The following is an 18,972-nucleotide window of genomic DNA, read 5'->3' as shown; positions in this document are numbered from 1 at the left end:
ATAATTTTCTCAGAACTCTCCCCCATCACCGACACCCTGGCTACCGGATCTTTATACATGGCTCTGATAGCGTTAACTGCTTTAGTACCAAATCCTCTATCTTCCAGAATACCCCAAAGATAGTCCCAGGTTACGCGATCAAAGGCCTTCTCTGCATCGAGGAGGATCATGGCCATCTCGCCCCCCCTGGCAGCGTGAGCGTCGAACAGAGCAATTGCTCTCCGTATATGATCTGTAGTGCCCCGCCCAGGCACAAACCCATGCTGCCAGGGGGATACAAGACCGCCAATAACCCCCCCCAACCTTTTGGCCCAAATTTTGGAATACAGTTTAGTGTCTGCATTAATGAGTGATATAGGCCTATACGAGCCTGGGTTTTCTTTAGGTTTGCCTTTTTTGTGGAAAATAATTACATTTGTCTCTTTCCATGAATCGGGGATAATGCCTGTACACAGGATACCGTTAAACAAATCCAACAAGATAGGAACAATCTCAGGTTCAATATTCTTATAGACTTCTAGGGGAATTCCATCGGGGCCTGCAGCCTTCCCAACAGCCAGCTCATGCAAGGCATCCTTAATTTCCCTTTCAGTAATGTCTCTATCCAGTTTTTCCCTCAGTGATTCATCAAGAACTCTACCTCCATTATCAAACTCACATCTTTGATGATCTTGCTGATCGATAGGGAGATCCTCACAGTCATACAGTTTTTGATAAAAAATTTTAAAGACTCTGAGGATGTCTTGAGGCTCTGAATAATTTTTACCATCCTCTTGTATGTTTGAGATTACATTCCTCGTTCTATCCTGTCTTATTCGTAGGGCAAGAATCCTACCTGCTTGCTCGCCTGTCTCATAGCGCTTGGCCTTGGAAGCCTGATACTCACCTACCTCCTTCTGTGTAACTAATCTCTGTATATTAGCTTTGATAATAGTCAAACTTTTTGCACTTTCCGAGCCATCTATTCCATTTCCGATATCCCTCACATGGAGCACCTCTGCTTTGATTAAATCTATCATTAACCTTTCCAGCTCCAGTTTATCTGCTTTCTTTAAATTCACTGAGCAACTAATTGATTCCCCTCTAAAGGCCGCCTTAAAAGTTTCCCACACGACATTCCTTGAGGTACTATATCGATTGGCATCGAAGAACTCCTTGGTCCATTTTAAAATATGATCTATAAATCTATGATCGGATAGTAGTCTTCTTTCGAAGGTCCAATTGGTGCGGGTTCGCCCTGCCATATCTATGCAACAAGAAAGAATTAGAGGATTGTGATCAGATATTGTTCTGGGGAGCTTCTTAATACCAGCCTTGCTCAAAGCTGACGACGAAATAAAAAAATAATCAAGTCTGGTATACTTTTGAAACGGGTGTGAAAAGTAAGTGTAGCCCGGGTTCTGTGATTCCCTAGTACCCCAAACATCCTCCAGCCCATGAGATCTTATAAGGGAGGAAAGAGCCCTAAAAACCCTTGGCTTCCGCCCAGAATAATTCTGTGAATTATGTCCATCAATAGAAATATTTAGGTCGCCACATACTATCAATGGGGTTGGCCAATCCGCTAATTCTTCCTCCAACAAATCAAATATGTCCGGGTCATCACAGTTTGAACCATATATTGAACAAATTGTATAGCCAAAATTCATTTCTGCGATCACCCACCTACCCATTCTGTCACTTTTTGCCCTCTTTGCCCCTCCCAAAGACGTTCTACCCAGGATTGCGACCCCCCTTACACTGGAAGTTTGTGTGGTACAGGCTATAATATCAAACCCTTTCATACAGAGTAAATTACGGCTGGCCCAAGGTAGATGAGTCTCTTGTATACAGATTATATCTAACCTGTTAAATGTAATAAAATGAAACAAATTTTGACGCTTTTTCAGATTATTCAGCCCAATAACATTGATAGTACAAATATTGATATTAGCCATTCTCATAATTCTAAAACCTCCTTAACCACAAAGCCCCCGAATGAATTCAGCACAGATTTATGCACAGACCCACAGAGAAAAAGGCAAGACACCCAGCACACATAGCCTTCACTACAACTACATCTACATCTTTCTGTTTGGAATACCTCCCTACCACACCAGATAAACTCTCTTTTAATTTTTTTAATTTTTTCCCCCTGCTCCCCCCAACCCCCTCCCCCCAACCCTTCCCCACCTCCAAACCCCCCCCACACCTCCCTACACCCCTGCACCTTACCCATAGTTGAGGCGCTCAGTAGAGTCTGAGCATGTGATGCGAGCATGGTCGCAAGAGAGAGACGTAGGGCCAAAATGCACTCAGGAACCAAACATTTCTCTAAAGCCGTTGAGGCCATTACTATATGAAGGAGAGAGAGAAAGAAAAGAAACAAACCAAACCCTATGCTTATCAGCCACCTGATGAAATACAATGCTTGAACTAATTAATTCCCTTAATTCAGTACTCCCAATTGGCCCCGTTAGCCTAATGCATCAAGAAACTCCTTCGCCTTAATCTCAGAGGAGAAATAATTAATCTTCCCTTCCTTAATAACTTTCAACTGGGCTGGATTAATCAGATAGGCTTGAAATTTTTTGTCCTGAAAAGGTTTGATGAGCTGCCGCAGTCTCCATCGCCTTTCTACCGTGACATGGCAGTAGTCCGGGCGAACAAAGAAAGTCACCCCTTCACTAGATCTTCTCATATCCGGCCTCGCCATCTCGGCAATCAATTGCCTTAAAACAAAGTTTCCCAAAAAAATCAGAATAGCTCTCGGCTTGTCGCCCTCTTTCGTATTTCTACGCACTCTGAACGGGGTTCGATGGACCCTCTGAATTTCCGAGGACCAGTTCCAACTAGATAGCTCGGGAAAGGCTTGACCAAACAGTTTAATAACATAAGCTCTGATATCTAGGCCTTCGGACCCCTCAGGGATCCCCAAGAACCTGAGATTGCTCCGCCTCAATCTGTTCTCCATATCCTCGAGCTTCCACTGTATATCTGAAAGCTGCGAATTATGAGCATCCGCCTTGGCCACTGCCTCAGTGGCCTGAGCTTCTGTGGCTACAATCCTTTCTTCCAAATTGGAGACCCTGTCACCCAATGTTGTACATGCCTTAGATAGTTTCCTTACAGCTCCCTGCATTTTTCTCATAGCTGCTTGTAATTTCTTACTATCCTGGCGAGTCTCCTCACGATGAGCAACGATTTCTTGATGAATTAGTTCCAATAGTGATGCCTGAGATGCCTCTAGGGTGAGACTCCCCTGTAGTGGCCTGTCCGACGAGTCTTCCCATCTAAGCTCCTGATTAACCTGACTCTTGAAAATTTTTGGACCAACAATGGGCCGTACTGTGGTAGTGGGTGGCTCAGGTTCTTGATCACTTCCTGTGCCCCGGGTACTACCATCTAATACGAAGCTTTGATCTTCTTCTTCCTCCTCGTCTGACCATTCAGCATCTTCAGATACTGAAAAGAAGCATTCACTTGGTACTTTTTCTTTTTCAGCTGGTCCCTGCCCCTGTCCCAGCCTCTCTACTTCTAGGGCGGACCCCCTAGGAACAGACTCGAGGGTTTCGCAGACTGCATAGTTATCCTGCTCCTTGCCCTGCTGTTCGTTGCCAAGTTCAGAGGGGCCAATACTGCAGGTGGGTTGAATGCCAGCGTTTATAACATCATCCGCTTTTATGGGAGCCAATGCTTCGTGCACAGCCGAGATATTATTAGTATTGGATGAATCCTCGGATACACAGCTCAAGACACCACCCACCGGTTCTCCTTCGACTAGAGGTACATCAAAAGTATGTGTCTTATCCGCTCCTGCTCCGCCTACACTAAGAGCTGGCTCCAGTATTTTCCCTGGGGACATCTGATGTTGACTGCCATCCACCCTCTTCTCCTTACTTAATTTAATAAACATATCCGTTAGCATGGTGGAAGAAGCCTGACGAGTCTTCCCAATTATCCGCTGTTTCCGAGCCAGGGGAGAATGCGTTCTAGTGGAGTGAGCCTGCCCCTCCTGCTCCTGCCCAGATCCACTTGCCAGCCCTCCCTTTGCTTTCTGTGTCACCGGGCTTGCCCTAGCAGTTTTGGGAGGCATCGTGGCCGGTCTCGTCGTACGAACCCTCCTCCTGGTCATAGAGATGTCACTCCTGGGACACGGACAACGCGGCTCCCAGTCCCGAATCCTGCTCGGCTCCTTACCTCCAGCAACCAGGCTCGCGCGGAGTTCCGCTCCGCTACACAGTCTCCTCCCCCAAACAGCAACGAAGCGCCAGCGGCGAGATGAACGAACTGCGGCAGCAGCCAACGTCCACAGGAGCGGGGCTCTGGAGCCGGTAGGTTCTAGGAGCATTATTCCATCGTTCAAGTTGTTCAAATTGTTCAATTTGTTCAGGTTGCAATTAAATCCCACGCTGTACTGTGCTATACATCAAACTTTTCCCCAAAGCACTTTCGGCTTTCAGCTAACAGCTTGCGGTTTGGTGCTCTCTCCCCCGCACAATCGGCATCTCTCTCCTGCGATCAGCTGCTCACAGCCACTTCACGCGGCCGCCATCTTGCCTCCCATGTTATGTTATTTCTAATAGACGTAAGGAATGGCTCTAAGGCTAGAACAAAAAGTAGAGGAGACAAAGGGCAACCCTGACGGACGCCGCGCTGTAGGGGAAAATAAGGGGATAGATGACCATTAACTAAAACAGACGCCTTAGGGGCAGAATAAAGTAAAGAAACAAGAGAAATAAAATTAGGGCCAAAACCGTGCCAGCGCAAGGAGGCAAACAGAAAGGACCAATCTACTCTATCAAAAGCTTTCTCAGCATCAACCGAGATGGCGGCTAAAGAGATGTTGAGAGAAGGTACTTTATTTAGAACATTGAGGAAAAGGCGGGAATTATCCGAGGTAAGCCTGCCCTTTACAAAACCACACTGCTCCTTGCCAATGAGATGCGGGAGAAGAGGATCCAAGCTCAAGGTAAGAAGTTTAGCAAATAATTTATAGTCTACATTAACAAGGGATATCGGTCGGTAGTTTTTACAGAATTGGTGGTCGCGACCCTCCTTAGGTATAAGGCAGATCGTAGCCTCGTGAAAAGTACCAGCAGCTGTGCCAGAGGTAAAGAAGGATTGGAAAAGGGAGAGAAGTTTAGGAAGCAGAAGATCTGAAAAATGCAGATAAAATTCCACAGAGAAACCATCAGGACCCGGAGATTTACCTTTAGTTAAAGACTTTAAGGCGCTATCCAGTTCGGTAATAGAGAGATCAAGTTCAAGACCAGGGAAGTTAAGATGAGAAGTGGAGGGGGCAGGAATTTTATCTAAGTAGGATTGAATAAGAGAAGCCGAGGGAGGGGGCTCAGGAGTATAAAGAGATTGATAGAAACATTGAAATTGGGCGAGTATATCCTGCTCCTTATGCAAGAGAAGATTATCGGTGGAATAAATCGAGTCAATCGAGTTACGCTCCTTACGAGACTTAAGGTAGTTGGCCAAAAGTTTACCTGATTTGTTGTGACCCCCGTAGTAGCGGGCACTGCTCCGGAGTAATATTGAAGAAGCATTATCGGTAGTGGTTTTGTTAAAATCGAGTTTGGCGCGTATAAGGTCTGGTAAAATAGTTTTAGTAGAAGAAGTGTAGAATTTATGCTCCAGGGATTTAATATGAGTGAGTAGGTCTTTCTGTTTCTTAAGGTAACACTTCTTTTTCTTTGAGACAAAATCAATCACAAAACCGCGAGCGGTAGCCTTAAAAGAGTCCCAAATAACATGAGGGGCTTAAGAGGGATCAGAATTAAATAGAAAAAATTCCGTAGCAAAAGAAAGAAAAGAAGAGGAAAAGAGGGGATCCAGGAGAAGAGAGTTATTGAAACGCCAACGAGAAGATTTGGGATGAGGAGGGAGAAGATCAAGAACTGTGACAATGGGAGCATGATCTGAGATAACTATCGGCTCTATAGACGAGGACAGAAGATTTTGAGAAAGAGACTGAGAAAGAAAGATGTAGTCAATCCGAGAGAAAGAGGCATGAGGAGGTGAAAAGAAGGAATAGTCCAGAGAGTCAGAATGGGACAGTCTCCATGAGTCAAGAAGGTGTGATTTAGAAATAGTGTCAAGGAATTGCGTATGTGATTTGTGGGGGGTAAAGCGGGCAGAGGATTTGCGATCAAGAAACGGGTCAACAATTTGATTACAATCCCCCCCCAAAATGAACATGGAGTCACTGTATTGAAAACATTTAGAAGTTATTAGAGGCCAAAAATTACAATCGGGATGAGTAGGGCCATAAACATTAAAAACAGTCAAGGATACAGAATTGATTAACAGCTTAACTAAGACCCAACGGCCATCAGTATCATTCTCTTGAGAAAGAACTTTACACTTGAGTTTCTTGTGACACAAAATGGCCACACCATTCTTTTTATTAGATGTAGGAGAGAATAAAACCGTTCCCACACAGCCTCTCTTCAGTTTAAGAGACTCCGCCTCAGAAAGATGAGTTTCCTGTAAAAGAACTAAATCAGGAGTATAAGAGGCTAGATGGGAAAGCACTCTCTGTCGTTTAATAGGGTTAACGAAACCTTTCACATTCCATGAAATAACTTTGAATTAAAAAACAATAAAATGTGCAAGGAACACAGAAAAGGCATAAAAACAAAAACGCCATAAAGGACAACAACCAATGAATGAGAAAAAAGAGCAAGACAAAAGAAATTCAGGAGATACAGTAAGAGAAGAGCAAAGAAAAAGGAAGGAGGGGAAGAGGGAAGAGAAAAGAAGTACAAGAAGAGACAGTACATTTCCAAAACGGATGACTGAGGAAAACATACCTGAAGGGGGAAAGGAGATGACAAGATGACGGTGGGGTATGGGAGGATTCGACAAGAGCGGCCTCCTAAGCCGGAGAGCAACACACCGCACCAGGACGGGATATGAGAAAGACGAATCGTATGAGACGAAGAGGAATACAAAAGGGCTTATCGAGTAATCTAAGGGAGGGAAAAAGAAACACGTTATACCAAAGTCATGTCAAGATAAACAGCACAAAAGCAGACATTATATGTAAAACAGAAAACCCAAACAACAGCCACTATAGAATCACATCAACAGGAGAAAAAACAAACCAAGGAAAGAATATATCAGCAAAAACCTGCAAGGAGAGAGACAAAATCAGATAAATAATCAACCAGTAGTAGGATTGGATGTATCCATGCCAGCATTGGTCTGAATGTGAATAAAATTCTTGAGTTCAGCTGGATGTTGGAAAGTCCAGGTATTGTTTTGATGAGTTACTTTGAAGGTACAGGGGTGAAAGAGACCATATCTAGCTCCAAGAGAGCGCAGAGGAGCACGAAGAGACAATAATTCCTTTCTTCTGGCAGCAGTGACATTAGAGACATCTTGAGAGAGAAAAACTCTCTGACCCATCCAGGACACTTGGCGCTTCGCTCGAGCTGTAGAGAGGACCAGAAGGAGATCAGTAAACTTGAGGAAGAGGATGATGACCCCTCGCGGTTTGGTTGAGGAGGAGGAGCGAGGGCCAAGTCTATGGGCTCGTTGGATACTGAGAGAGGTAGTTGCGGGAAGGTCCAGGAGCTTCAGAAGGAAAGAGGAGAAGAACGTAACAGGATCATCTCCTTCCAAGGATTCCGGCAGGCCATAAACGCGTAGGTTGTTCCTCCTATTCCTGTTTTCCAAATCTTCAGTGTGCTGTTGAAGGGCGAGAAGAGACTTTTCCAGAGAGGAGATGCGTTGAGAGTTTGACTGAATCTCTGTAACCTGCTGCTCCACAGAAGAAACACGAACTTCCATAGTTGACCACTTAGCCTCAAAAAGCTGCATCTTAGTATTAGTCTCCTCCACAAACGGGCGCAAAGCGCAAATCTCCTCTAGTATCAGCTCCATAGATGTAGGGGATGGAGATGACCCAGATGGAGGAGGAGAAGAGTCCTGCTTCAAGCGCTTAGGTAAGGAGGCAGAAGGAGAAGACTTGTTGGAGGTAGGTTGTGATGGAGAAGAACGAATGGAGGATGCTGTCGCCATTTGATCTGTGGGAGGAGGATGAGAAGAGTGACCTGCCGTTGAAGAAGAGGCTGAGGAAGGTGGAGTCTTTGAGGGCACAAAGACAAACTTTGGGTTGCGTAGCTTGCCCATAGAAGCCTGAACGTGCCAGTGACAGGGAGGCAAAGAAGCAATCCAACGCAACGTCCTGCACTCAAAAAGCAAAGAATGTCAATATGCTTGGTCGGAAAAACCCAGCGGTCAGCAGGAGCAGTGAGGGACACCAGCAAAAACCATGAAGAAGCCCCGGACCCAGAGGTAATGTAAACAGGAGTTAAAGAGTGCTTCCAGTAGTAACAAGGAGATCACCAGTGGGCGCGAAAGCCATGTGCACTTGAGACTTGGTGGAAAAATTGCAACAAAAATCCAGCACGAAGACGTAATGAGGATGGTATGAGTCTTACGCCTTGAGACTGAAGTAAGTTATCAAGAAAGAGCACAGCGCACGTGATAGCCTGCGAAGGGAACATGAAGGCAGGGGTCACTCAGGAAGCAGCGTCGACATGAGGAGTAATTTGCAAACATAGCGCACTGGCAGGGCGCAAAACACAAAGGAGAGGTCCTTAGTTGCTAACAATAAAGTCCAGTGTCTGGAGGAAGAACAGGGAGAGCATGTCTGCAGTCACCTCAGCGTCGCGCACACATCGCGCATATTTCAAAATGGCGGTCGCGCTGAGGGACTTACATCGAGAGGCATGAATGGGCCAAAAAACTGCAGAAAAACGAAGTCTGGCAGTCACATCTTCAGCACGAAGTCATCCGGTTACAGGAGCCACAAGAAATCAGCCGAAATGGTCGCAGATAGCGGCGAAAAGATGAAAAGTCCGCCGCGGCGCAGGAGAGCTCCGGTCTCAGGCGGCCATCTTGTTCGGCGCCCAAGCCACGCCCCCCCTCATATTGGTTTTTGGAGGCAGCAAAGAAGAGTAGTTGCCGAGCTGCTCGTTGTACATCTGCAAAAACCTGGTGGGTTGAACATACATTGACCAGAATGCAGTTTGAGCTGGAGTAGCGGGTCCCTGGCTGGAGTCATGTTGTGTTGTCTCCTGCAGGTGGCCCTGTATATTGAAGCCTTGTTTGCTTCAGACATGCTTACTCAAGCTGTTGTTTTATTTTCGTAATAACATTGAATGGCATTTAATTAGAGGTGGATTTTTCTTAGAATGGCTAGTCTTTTACATACTGCTTACTATCCTACCGATTTCTCCTTGATGCATTGCAATGTTGTTTCACCTTATATAGTTCTACTCATGTTATCAACCTTAAAACTATGTAAGGCAGAGCTAGTATAGCAAAATCGGACCTCCAAATTACAAGTTAAACAAATCTCTCCAACTATGGCATTACACAACTGAGTCTCGCCTTTGGGACCTTATAAGTATTTAGTTATGCAGCACAATATCCTTGGTGCAGCAACATCAACTGTTGCATGGCTAAATACTTATAAGGTCCCAAAGGCGAGACCTATTGGCTATGCCACTGCTTGTTTTTTGTCTGTTTTCAGTATTTTTATTGTTTTAGTTGTGTCCCATAAGATGTTAGCTTTAATATCTAAGCTTGTTCTGTGTCGAGGCAGAGATTCATTCTGAGGGAGTTTGCCCTTGCTTGGTGTTTAGTTTAAAATGGCCATCGAAGTGTAGAGACAAACAGTTCTCTTTACCCAGTCCTACACCTCTAACCGTCGCCAGCATTAGACGTGCTAGACTGTTGCTCTGTCTGATGACACTGCTTGGATTTTAAGGTCTGTGCCAGTAATTGCCGAATGGCTCTTTGAAAATGGTGTGCTTTGCTGTTGCCTTACTTGATGTAAGCCCTGAAATCCACATGACATTTTCTGTATCCATTGGTGCAGGGCCAGCTTTAGGGAAGTGAGACTGGTGCAGCCGCACCGGGCGCTGACCTGTGGAGGGGCCCCTGACCTCAGGGGGGTGTTCTGTGTTTAGCAATAACTTATGATTGGAGAGATGAGGGGCACTTATGCCTGGAGGTAGTGAGAGAATCCAAGGAGGCGGTCATGGTGAGTGGGGGCGCCAAAAATGAATGTGGCACTGGGCGCCACCAGCGCTAAAGCATTGGTAACCGACATTTTCAAAGGTTTGTTGTGAATGTGTTGTCGTGAGTCTAAGTATATATTCAGAGAATATTAGATACATTTTTATAACTCCGTTATGCCTCGCTTAACGGATTTTGGCTCAGAGTTGGTCTCCAGATTTCAATGTCATAGAAGAGAATCGGCATATTGAAGCAGCCAAACATTATAGATGACTGAGGGTTTTATAGTGATCAGTTTGAGATTTTTTTATACATTTCATTGCTGTTTTTCCTGGTATTATTAGTATTTTGCACGGAGACTCAGAGGCACTGAAAATTGTAAGGTGGCTGTAGTCACCTGCTGGTCACTGTTCTAGTTGTTGCCAGCTCCAGCCCCTCCCCGAGGGCTGGCTTATACCCCACCCCACACCCATCCAAAACAGGCGTCACAGGACATGTGACCCTGTTAATGAAATGGTCCAGGCGCACGTGCCCTGGGCCAGTTCTACCAAGTATCTAACTGTGTCTGTGTCATCGCTATAGCTGCATGAGGACCTAGGGCCCTACTACATTACATAGCCAGTCATTGTATGTTCCAGTAGCTCGTCTTCACATAAAACAAGCATTTGCAATGTATTAGGTCTCGCATTTACGCGAGTTTGAGCTATTGACATTGCAAATAACAATGCCTATTGGCATTGTCATTTACAATGCCAATAGCTTTAACTCGTGTAACTGCGAGACCTATTGCATTGCAAATGCTTGTTGAGAAGTTTACTGCCGCCTTTCTCGTGATGCCCGGGGCATTGTTTTCTGTACTGGGTCAATGAGCGCAGAGACCTTCGACTGGTGCCAGCGGCTCAAGGGGAGTCTTAAATTATGCGCAGCTGCAGAGTGCTGTTTCGGGTAGGGGAGTAGGTGACTGAAGCAGGCACATCAACCTGCCTGCGTTTCTCGCGCCCCTCGGCTCTTTGCCATTCCCCGCCACGCTTGGGTGTCTATAGAGCCGGGTGACCCGGATAAACAAAGGAGGAGCGAGTGCTCCCCCTGTGACGTCACAGCAGTGGATAATCGCTTTGATTTCACACTGTTGTGACGTCACCACAGTGAAATAACAGATTTCAAAATGGGTAATCACAATAGAGGCTTCTGTGAAGCTGTATTTAACATAATGGCATTTACCCATGTTATGCAAAACATGTATTTCAAGTAGATGGGTTGGGCACCGGAGTTGCAGAATTGACGGGTGGGGGGCGCTTAAGGGTTGTGGTTGGGATGCAGACCTGTTTTTGAGAAGTTTACTGCTGCCTTTCTCGTGATGCCCGGGGCATTGTTATCTGTACTGGGTCAATGAGCGCAGAGACCTTCGACTGGTGCCAGCGGTTCAAGGGGAGTCTTAAATTGTGCGCAGCTGCAGAGTGCACGGAGACGGTCCTTCATGGCGGAAACAGCAAGTCCCTTCTCCTGCTCTTCACCTACGGCGCACCGTCAGGGCCCCTCCACGCAGTATTTCCGGCATTGACGCAGGGACTTTAATATGTTAAAAAAAAAAAAAAATGTTTTGCAACATAAAAATAAAGCAAATCAATTGTGCATTATTGCTTCGTCTTTTATAAAGCGAAAAGAAGCAAGCAGGCTTTTCTCCAAAAATAAACCAGGGCCGTTACTTAAACATTTTGCACGCTGGTAAAAATGCAGAGCAAATTCTATTTTTGCCTCATACGTACTATGGAATGGAGTAAACCAAATGCGTTCTGTATTTTTAAGTGGGAGCGATCAGTCTGCCTTTGAGGGAGGATTAGGTTTGCTAAATCAGTTCCTTGCTTAGGAAACAGAGTAAACAAACAGGAAGTGGGTGGCAAATGGTGTGCACTTTCGTGGCCGCTTTGATGTCCTCAGTGGCCGCGCGGCTCACTGAGGACATCAAAGCGGCCGCGAAACTGATCAGGCAGTGCTTTTCAGGCTGCCAAATGGTGCGCGTGCCCGGCGCACATGCACTGTATTTGGAGGCCTGAAAAGCACTAGTTTGCACTTCCAGATCCCCCTTTTACAAAAGCTCTCGCGAGAGCAGCGCTAAAGCGCTGGCTCAGGCGAGACCTAAAAAACTGTCTCCCGAACATTCTTTCCTCCTTTTTTCCCTTCAATATCATTATTTTGGACTGTGATTTGTTTGATTTTAGGCACCACATACTGCAGGAAGCACATTTCTCTGATGTTCTCGGACGTTGTTGTAAACCGTAATTTGTTGGTGTTATACTTAATACTTGTATATGTGTGTATACTAAGATTAAATGGATAGTGGCTCGTACATAATCCTTTTCAGAGACTATCTGGTTAGCGAGAACTTAACGGACGTCTTCTCGTGGGCTTGGGGTGCCATCTAGCGGCACGGAGATATACGACTGTTAAAATGTTGATGCAGACAATCCTGATTCGTCTAATGGGACTGAGTCATGCCAGTTGTGAGTAGGTGCAGGTCCTACATTATTAGCTCACCGAGCTATTTCTCACACAAGTATTGTGCAAATTCTGTTTGTGCCACTGGCCGGTCCTCTCAACAAGCGCGCTTAAATCTATCATGGGAATTATTTTCGTATTTGAAAGCAGAACATTGGAGGGTATTTTAAAGGATGCAAGATGGAGTTTGGGTGGGAGATGGGGAGGATGTAGGAGATGTTGAACTTTGGACACAGAGGAGGCACAGGTTGACCTTTGTAGGTAGTAATGGTTTGCAACGTACTTGGGGCTCCGCTTGGCAAAGTTTAGGTTCCTTGCTCTATTGGTCTCTGTCGCGTTTTCCTCTTTTCTCTCTCCAAGTATGACTTGTTCTCCTTTACGCGAGTCTCCATTTGGAAATCATTTCCTCTATCTTAGCGCTCTCTTACTGCCGCTGTATATGATACCCCCTCCACTGGTTCTGCTCATCCTCTCTGCCCCTTTCTGCTTTTCAGCCTCACTCTGCCTCCATCCACCTGTGGGTGACTTGCTGCCTTTTTCCAATTGTCTGCCTCCTCTCCCTGGCTCTGTATCTCTGTCTCACATCTGCCTGGCCTGTCATTCTGTCTGTGACCACCTCCCTGTTCATGCGCTTCCTGCCTTTGTCCATCTTGCTGTCTGTCATTCTGCTTTTCTGTCAGTCTCTATCTGTCACGCCCTATGTCTCTCTCTGTCTCAGCCTATCTCCCAACTTCGTTATATTTGTCTATCTCTCTCTCTCTCTCTCTCTTTCTCTCTCTCTCTCTCTCTCTCTCTTATCTGTCCTTTTTTCCGTCTTCCTCCATGTTTCTCTCTCCTTTCGTCTCCCTTTCCTCTGTGAGTACTCTTTTCCCTCTCGTGAGTCTTAATGTCTCTGATCTCTCCCTCACCAGGGGCCAAGTTTCCTATAAAATGGACAGCTCCGGAGGCAATTAACTACGGGACTTTCACCATCAAGTCTGACATCTGGTCCTTCGGCATCCTGCTGACAGAGATCGTGACCTACGGACGGATTCCTTACCCAGGTCTTGGCAAACGCTTAGAACTACTTTTTAAATCTATAAATAGGTTCCGAGGCACTGGCCTGGGGCCTGGTACCATTCCCGCTCTCTGCCTCTCCTTTGTGCGACCCTGTACTGGGGTGAGGAAAGGGCACGTGGGGGTTCCAGGGCTCGGTATGTGGCATACAATGGTGAGGATGACAAACACATGTTAATATTGTAATTGTATCTATATAGAGCTTCCTACTCTTAATGAGGCGTTGAAGTGCTTTTCGGTGAGTAGCTCACTACTCTGGAACCCAAAGGATTAGTGGTGGATTAGTGTAGGGAAATATACATTGTTAATTTGAGAAGTGGACATGCAAGTTTGTTAGTTGGATTGAATAGGAGAAAGGAGTGATCGAGGAGGGAAGATTCTACATAGTGTTATTTGGGGGAATATTGTGTTAGCCAAGCCTCAGTGTTGGAGTAATGTATGAGGGGTACAGCTCCTTCCCAGGTCTTGGGGAAGAGGTTGGGTTTTCCATGGAACAGCATAATCATTGTCATACAGAGGTAAAGAGAAGCATGTGTAGATGTGGTTTTAGCCAAGTACTCCAGGCATGTGTCGAGGTACAAAGAAGGCGGTACAAAAGGGGGTGGTGATGGACGGAGCATCAGAACCAATCAAACACTCACACCCAGTCAACAGATCCGGGTTTGATCCATCACCGTTCTTTAGCCCACTCTGCCACCCCAGTTCAGACATGGCCATATGCAAATCAGTCTGACCCTGTGCCTCATGGGAACAGTCCAGCCCGAACTGCCAAGCCATGCCTTCCCTGGACCGGAAACAAGCTTCCTAGGACCGGTTTCTGGCATTTCAGCCGTCTTCAGCCAGGCTTGCTTGAATCCAGTGGCAAAGTGAGCAAGGGACTCACGTCTGAGCATACCCTGCCAACTCATGGTGAACAAAGCGGTACAAAAGAGGGTGGTGATGGACGGAGCATCAGACCCAATCAAACACTCACACCCAGTCAACAGATCTGGGTTTGATCCATCACCGTTCTTTAGCCCACTCAGCCACCCCAGTTCAGACATGGCCATATGCAAATCAGTCTGACCCTGTGCCTCATGGGAACAGTCCAGCCCGAACTGCCAAACCATGCCTTCCCTGGACCGGAAACAAGCTTCCTAGGACCGGTTTCTGGCATTTCAGCCGTCTTCAGCCAGGCTTGCTTGAATCCAGTGGCAAAGTGAGCTACAAAGAAGGCAGTTCATTCCACCATGGTAGCGTCAGGTTATGGCCAAGACCAAATGACCCAGGAGGGCTCCTTGTGTGGCAACATTTTTTAAATATCTGAAGGTTTTGCCTCACGCACACCTCTCTCTCTCACTAGGAAAACCTGCCCAATCACCAGTTTGTGGGATGCTTCCTTAGCCCTAAACAGCGTTGTCCTTTCTCTATTTCCAGCTCTCAGTAACCTCAAAGTTTAACACCAAGAGACTGTCCTGAGGTTGATATTAACTGTTATAATAGAAAGTGAACCAATTTACAAAGCAACCAGTTTACAGACTAAACAATTGAATATTATACTCATAATCTCCAGCAAGATGTTTATTTCGCATTTAGATTAATGCATAAAAAGTACATAACAAGAAACATAGGTAAAATACAATCGATAAAAACATTCTTACATCCAAATTATTCATTTTTCAATATCTGATTGATCTGATAAGAATACACAGGTACTAAAAAGTATTAAAAAGTAAAAGAGTTCAGACTCCGTTTAGACCTCTGTAGCTAGGAGCTCTATGGTAAACAGCACAAGTCCACTTCTTGTAGGCTTGCAAGTCAGGTTGCCTTTTCTTTTGCTCTGACTTTATGTTTATGATGCGCCCAGTCTGTCATTGGCTTATATGAACAGCTGCTGCATGTGGCATTGACCCATCATCCTTACAGAAAGGTATCTATTGGCTACTCCAAACCAGGCTCTTGTTTAATCGACAGAAAGCAGAACGCCCATTGGTCTAATCTTGAGAAAAAGAGAGAGGGGCGGCGAGAAGGAGAGACCACAGGGACAAATAGGCATGCAAACCCAATAGATTTTCCCCTTGGAAGGCAGACAGGAGGCTGGTTTCTCCTTCTTGTTTTATTCCTCTCTCTGCAGAAGGGCAGTGCTTTGAATGTGGCATCATGGTCTGATTACTGAGCTTACTTATTATTTCAAATCCTATCCAGGAATTGTAAACACATGAAATGCCAGTGAAACCTGGTATAGCACAAAGTCTTTGTAAGCTCCTCATTCATTCGAAGTTTCAGATTGAAGCAACTCCCATTGGTTACTGATGGCACACAGTGCCACCGCTGAATGTTTTACCTAAAGTGCGGTACAACATTGTAAAGCCCCATCTTTGCTAGGTCTGGGATGATTGTGTTTAACGTGTTGATTGTACGCTCTTGAGAAGCTGCTCCACTCATGTTGTTAGCACCTAAAAAATTGTACAGATGTATCAACACACTGGGGCTGGGAACCTCCCTTCATTTCAACGGCTTTTGCTCTCTCGAAGTTCCCTAACCTTGTATTGAAGATTCCTCACCAGGGGAGACGGCGACTATTCAGCTACCCCTGAGATGTAGGAGATCATAGAAAGAAGCTTGTCCCCAAGGTGGGTGCTCGGGCATATGATGCAGGCAAGGTGATGTTCCCCATATCTTCATCCTAACTCCACCCTTTTTGATTGCAGGAATGAGCAATCCAGAAGTTATTCAAAATCTGGAGCGGGGTTACCGTATGCCGCGGCCTGAGAACTGCCCGGAGGAGCTATACGAAGTGATGATGCGCTGCTGGAAGGAGCACCCCGATGACCGTCCCACCTTTGAGTTCCTAAAAACCCTGCTTGAGGACTTCTTCACTGCCACTGAGGGACAGTATCAGCAGCAGCCCTGAAACTGGCCTGGGCGACACATGTGGGGCGGTGGTGGCGCTGGTCCCGTCAGTTCTGTTAACATTGCCTATTCTTGTCCAAATCGCATTGACTGTGGACCTTACGTTCTTTGTTCTGGGCTTTATTTCTTATGTTCCTGATCTTGCATAGTTTTCTACAAATATTGCATTCTCTTTTCCAGGTCCTCTTCTGACTTTTTTGTGCCTTATATTGTGAGATCTAGATTTTTTAAATATATTTCCTAAGTTTTGCATTGATTGTCAAACTTTTCCATCCTATGCCCTAGGCTTTCTATCATTATATGGATTAGACTTTTCATTGTCTGTCTCAAACTTTTCATCATGTAACTTGATCATTCCATCATATGTGCCTGGCATTCCATCATATATCCTGGTTTTCCCTTACATATACTGGCCTCTCCATTATATGTCCCTTCCTATTAATTACTGACTGACATGATTCAACAATTTTTATTAAGTAGCCTGCAAATGTTCTCCACTGGGACCGGAGTGCCGCGGGCTGAGCTCAGCTGACTGTATTGACTAGCAGCTGGGACCCCGTCGTGACTGCTTGAGCGGCGGTACTATGTCAGGTGGCCTGTGTTAGTTATATCTTGTCCGGCAGTGCCCTCACGTGAATCCATGGGTGGCACCAACCCACCGGAGTAGCGCGCTGTCACTGAGCCTGGTGGCTGTACGGACATGATTCTGATGCAGATCATGGACATGATCTGTGTTTTCATCTTCGGCGCATCTCAGGTCCACGCGTGGACAGACACAGAAACTGTCAGCGAAAGGGTTCATCCGGTCAGTGCAGGTGGGATGTTTTTAATTTCAAATTCCTACCGCACCTGACCAGACCCCCAGAAAGTACTGCTTTCACCAACACAATTCAATTAAAGGACAAGTAGCGTCCTCAGTGACCTCCTCGACAAGTGGTGCTCTCCCCTGCTCTTGGGGTTGTGCCCGGTGACGGTGAGAGCAGGCACTGAGTGTAGACACGCGGCATCCACGCCATGCGCTCTCACCATGACTTCAATCGACCGCTGCAAGTTAGATGCAACACAGTATTGCACTGTCTGCAGAGGAGCCTCATGATCATCTCTGTCGCTGTACGGCAGCTGACTCCTGTCTCCAGCTCATCACAGCACTATCTGAGCAGCTGTCTGCAGGGACAGAGACTCCACAGACTGCAGCCACCAGTCCCAGGCAGCAGCCATTATTTTTTCCAGCAATGTGACAGTGACTCTGAAGTGGTAAATCAAAGATAGCACTGGTGATTAATGTTCCTTCTGGAGAGAGATCAGAGTTTTCCCTAGTGCCAGTTTTGAATCACCATAAAGTAGCACAGATGATTAATAAACCTGCTGCAAAGAACATGTACCAAGCAGATTGCAGAATTCTCTTTTATGTGGATAGCTCATGGTCACAGATATACTTTTGTTACTTGCAGTTCTTAAGCTATAATCCTAATATAGCTTAGTTATCTATGAACTGTCATCGAAGAGCTACATGTAAACTACATGGTATAGGGTATAACGTTCTGTTTTTACCCCTGTCTTCCATTATCCCAATGATGCTAAAAAGGGTTAATTTGGATAGAAATAAATTCTTGATAGTAAAGCCAACCCCGACCACTGTGGTACATTCTAAAACATAAATGTGTGCATCTCCACAACAAACACTCTTAGAATATACTGCCTACTAGTATGGAGGGCATGTGATTCCTACGCCTTGTAATCCTCATTGTTTTAAGTAACATTTCCTAGACTGATTTACACATGTATGATTCTTTGTCTCGGTATAATGTGTTTGTGATGTAAAGTGCTCTGACACCCTACACTGGTATGACTAATTCTGTAAAACAAGTGAAATGCATGTGTGAGAGGGGCTATGGAGAGATGAGGGGCAATGATGGAGGGTGGCAGTGAGGAAATCAGTGGAGAAGGAAGTCATTGGATATACAGCATATGTGTATATTTTTTTTGTATCTAATTGCATGTGTATTTGCATATGTGCACAGATCATTACTAAAGTACCACCTCTGAAAGACTTGATTATTGTTCAATACTATGGTAACACTATTGTTTTGCAGTACGATCAGCGTACAAAGGCACAAGGTCAGTTCACTTTTGTTTCAGGTGCTTTGCAGCAGTTTCAAGATCATCTTAGTGTTGTTTGTTGCTCCAATTTGTGGAATTCGGATATTTATCTGTGTCTGTGCACTTCATTGCTTGAATTTGCTCGCAAGAAAGTGTCACTCTAAGTGTCACACAATTGGTTGCTGAATGTCACTCATAAATACACTGAAACTATGAAAATGTCACACAGAAGCAACCTGAAACCTTGGCAGCTATGCTCTGAGAGAGAAGCAATAGAGTGGGGTACGCATTCTACTACCGTCTCTTGCTTTCAAAGCCATAATTTGTGGCATATCTGCAGGAAGCCTCACAGCACGTTCATGTAGCTCTGCCAAGTACCACGCATCAGGCATTAGACTAATGCAC

General features: G+C 45.5%; 1 protein-coding gene across 2 annotated transcripts in view; it reads left to right on the top strand.

Annotated features, from left to right (window-relative positions):
- LCK (LCK proto-oncogene, Src family tyrosine kinase) overlaps positions 1-18,305 on the top strand; it is a 327,731-nt gene extending 309,426 nt beyond the window's left edge. For both annotated transcript variants that reach the window (XM_085648416.1, XM_085648415.1), the window contains exons 12-13: positions 13,431-13,562; positions 16,266-18,305. In XM_085648416.1, coding sequence (XP_085504542.1) covers positions 13,431-13,562; positions 16,266-16,468 — 335 coding nt within the window. In that variant the 3' untranslated portion in view covers positions 16,469-18,305. The remainder of the gene's footprint in view (positions 1-13,430; positions 13,563-16,265) is intronic.
- The last annotated feature ends 667 nt before the right edge of the window (positions 18,306-18,972 follow it).

The sequence above is a fragment of the Triturus cristatus genome, chromosome 3_2, assembly GCF_964204655.1.
Source record: "Triturus cristatus chromosome 3_2, aTriCri1.1, whole genome shotgun sequence".
Classification (NCBI taxonomy): Eukaryota; Metazoa; Chordata; class Amphibia; order Caudata; family Salamandridae; genus Triturus; species Triturus cristatus.
Note: the sequence above shows the minus strand (reverse complement) of the source record. Positions and strands in the feature narration are given on the sequence as shown.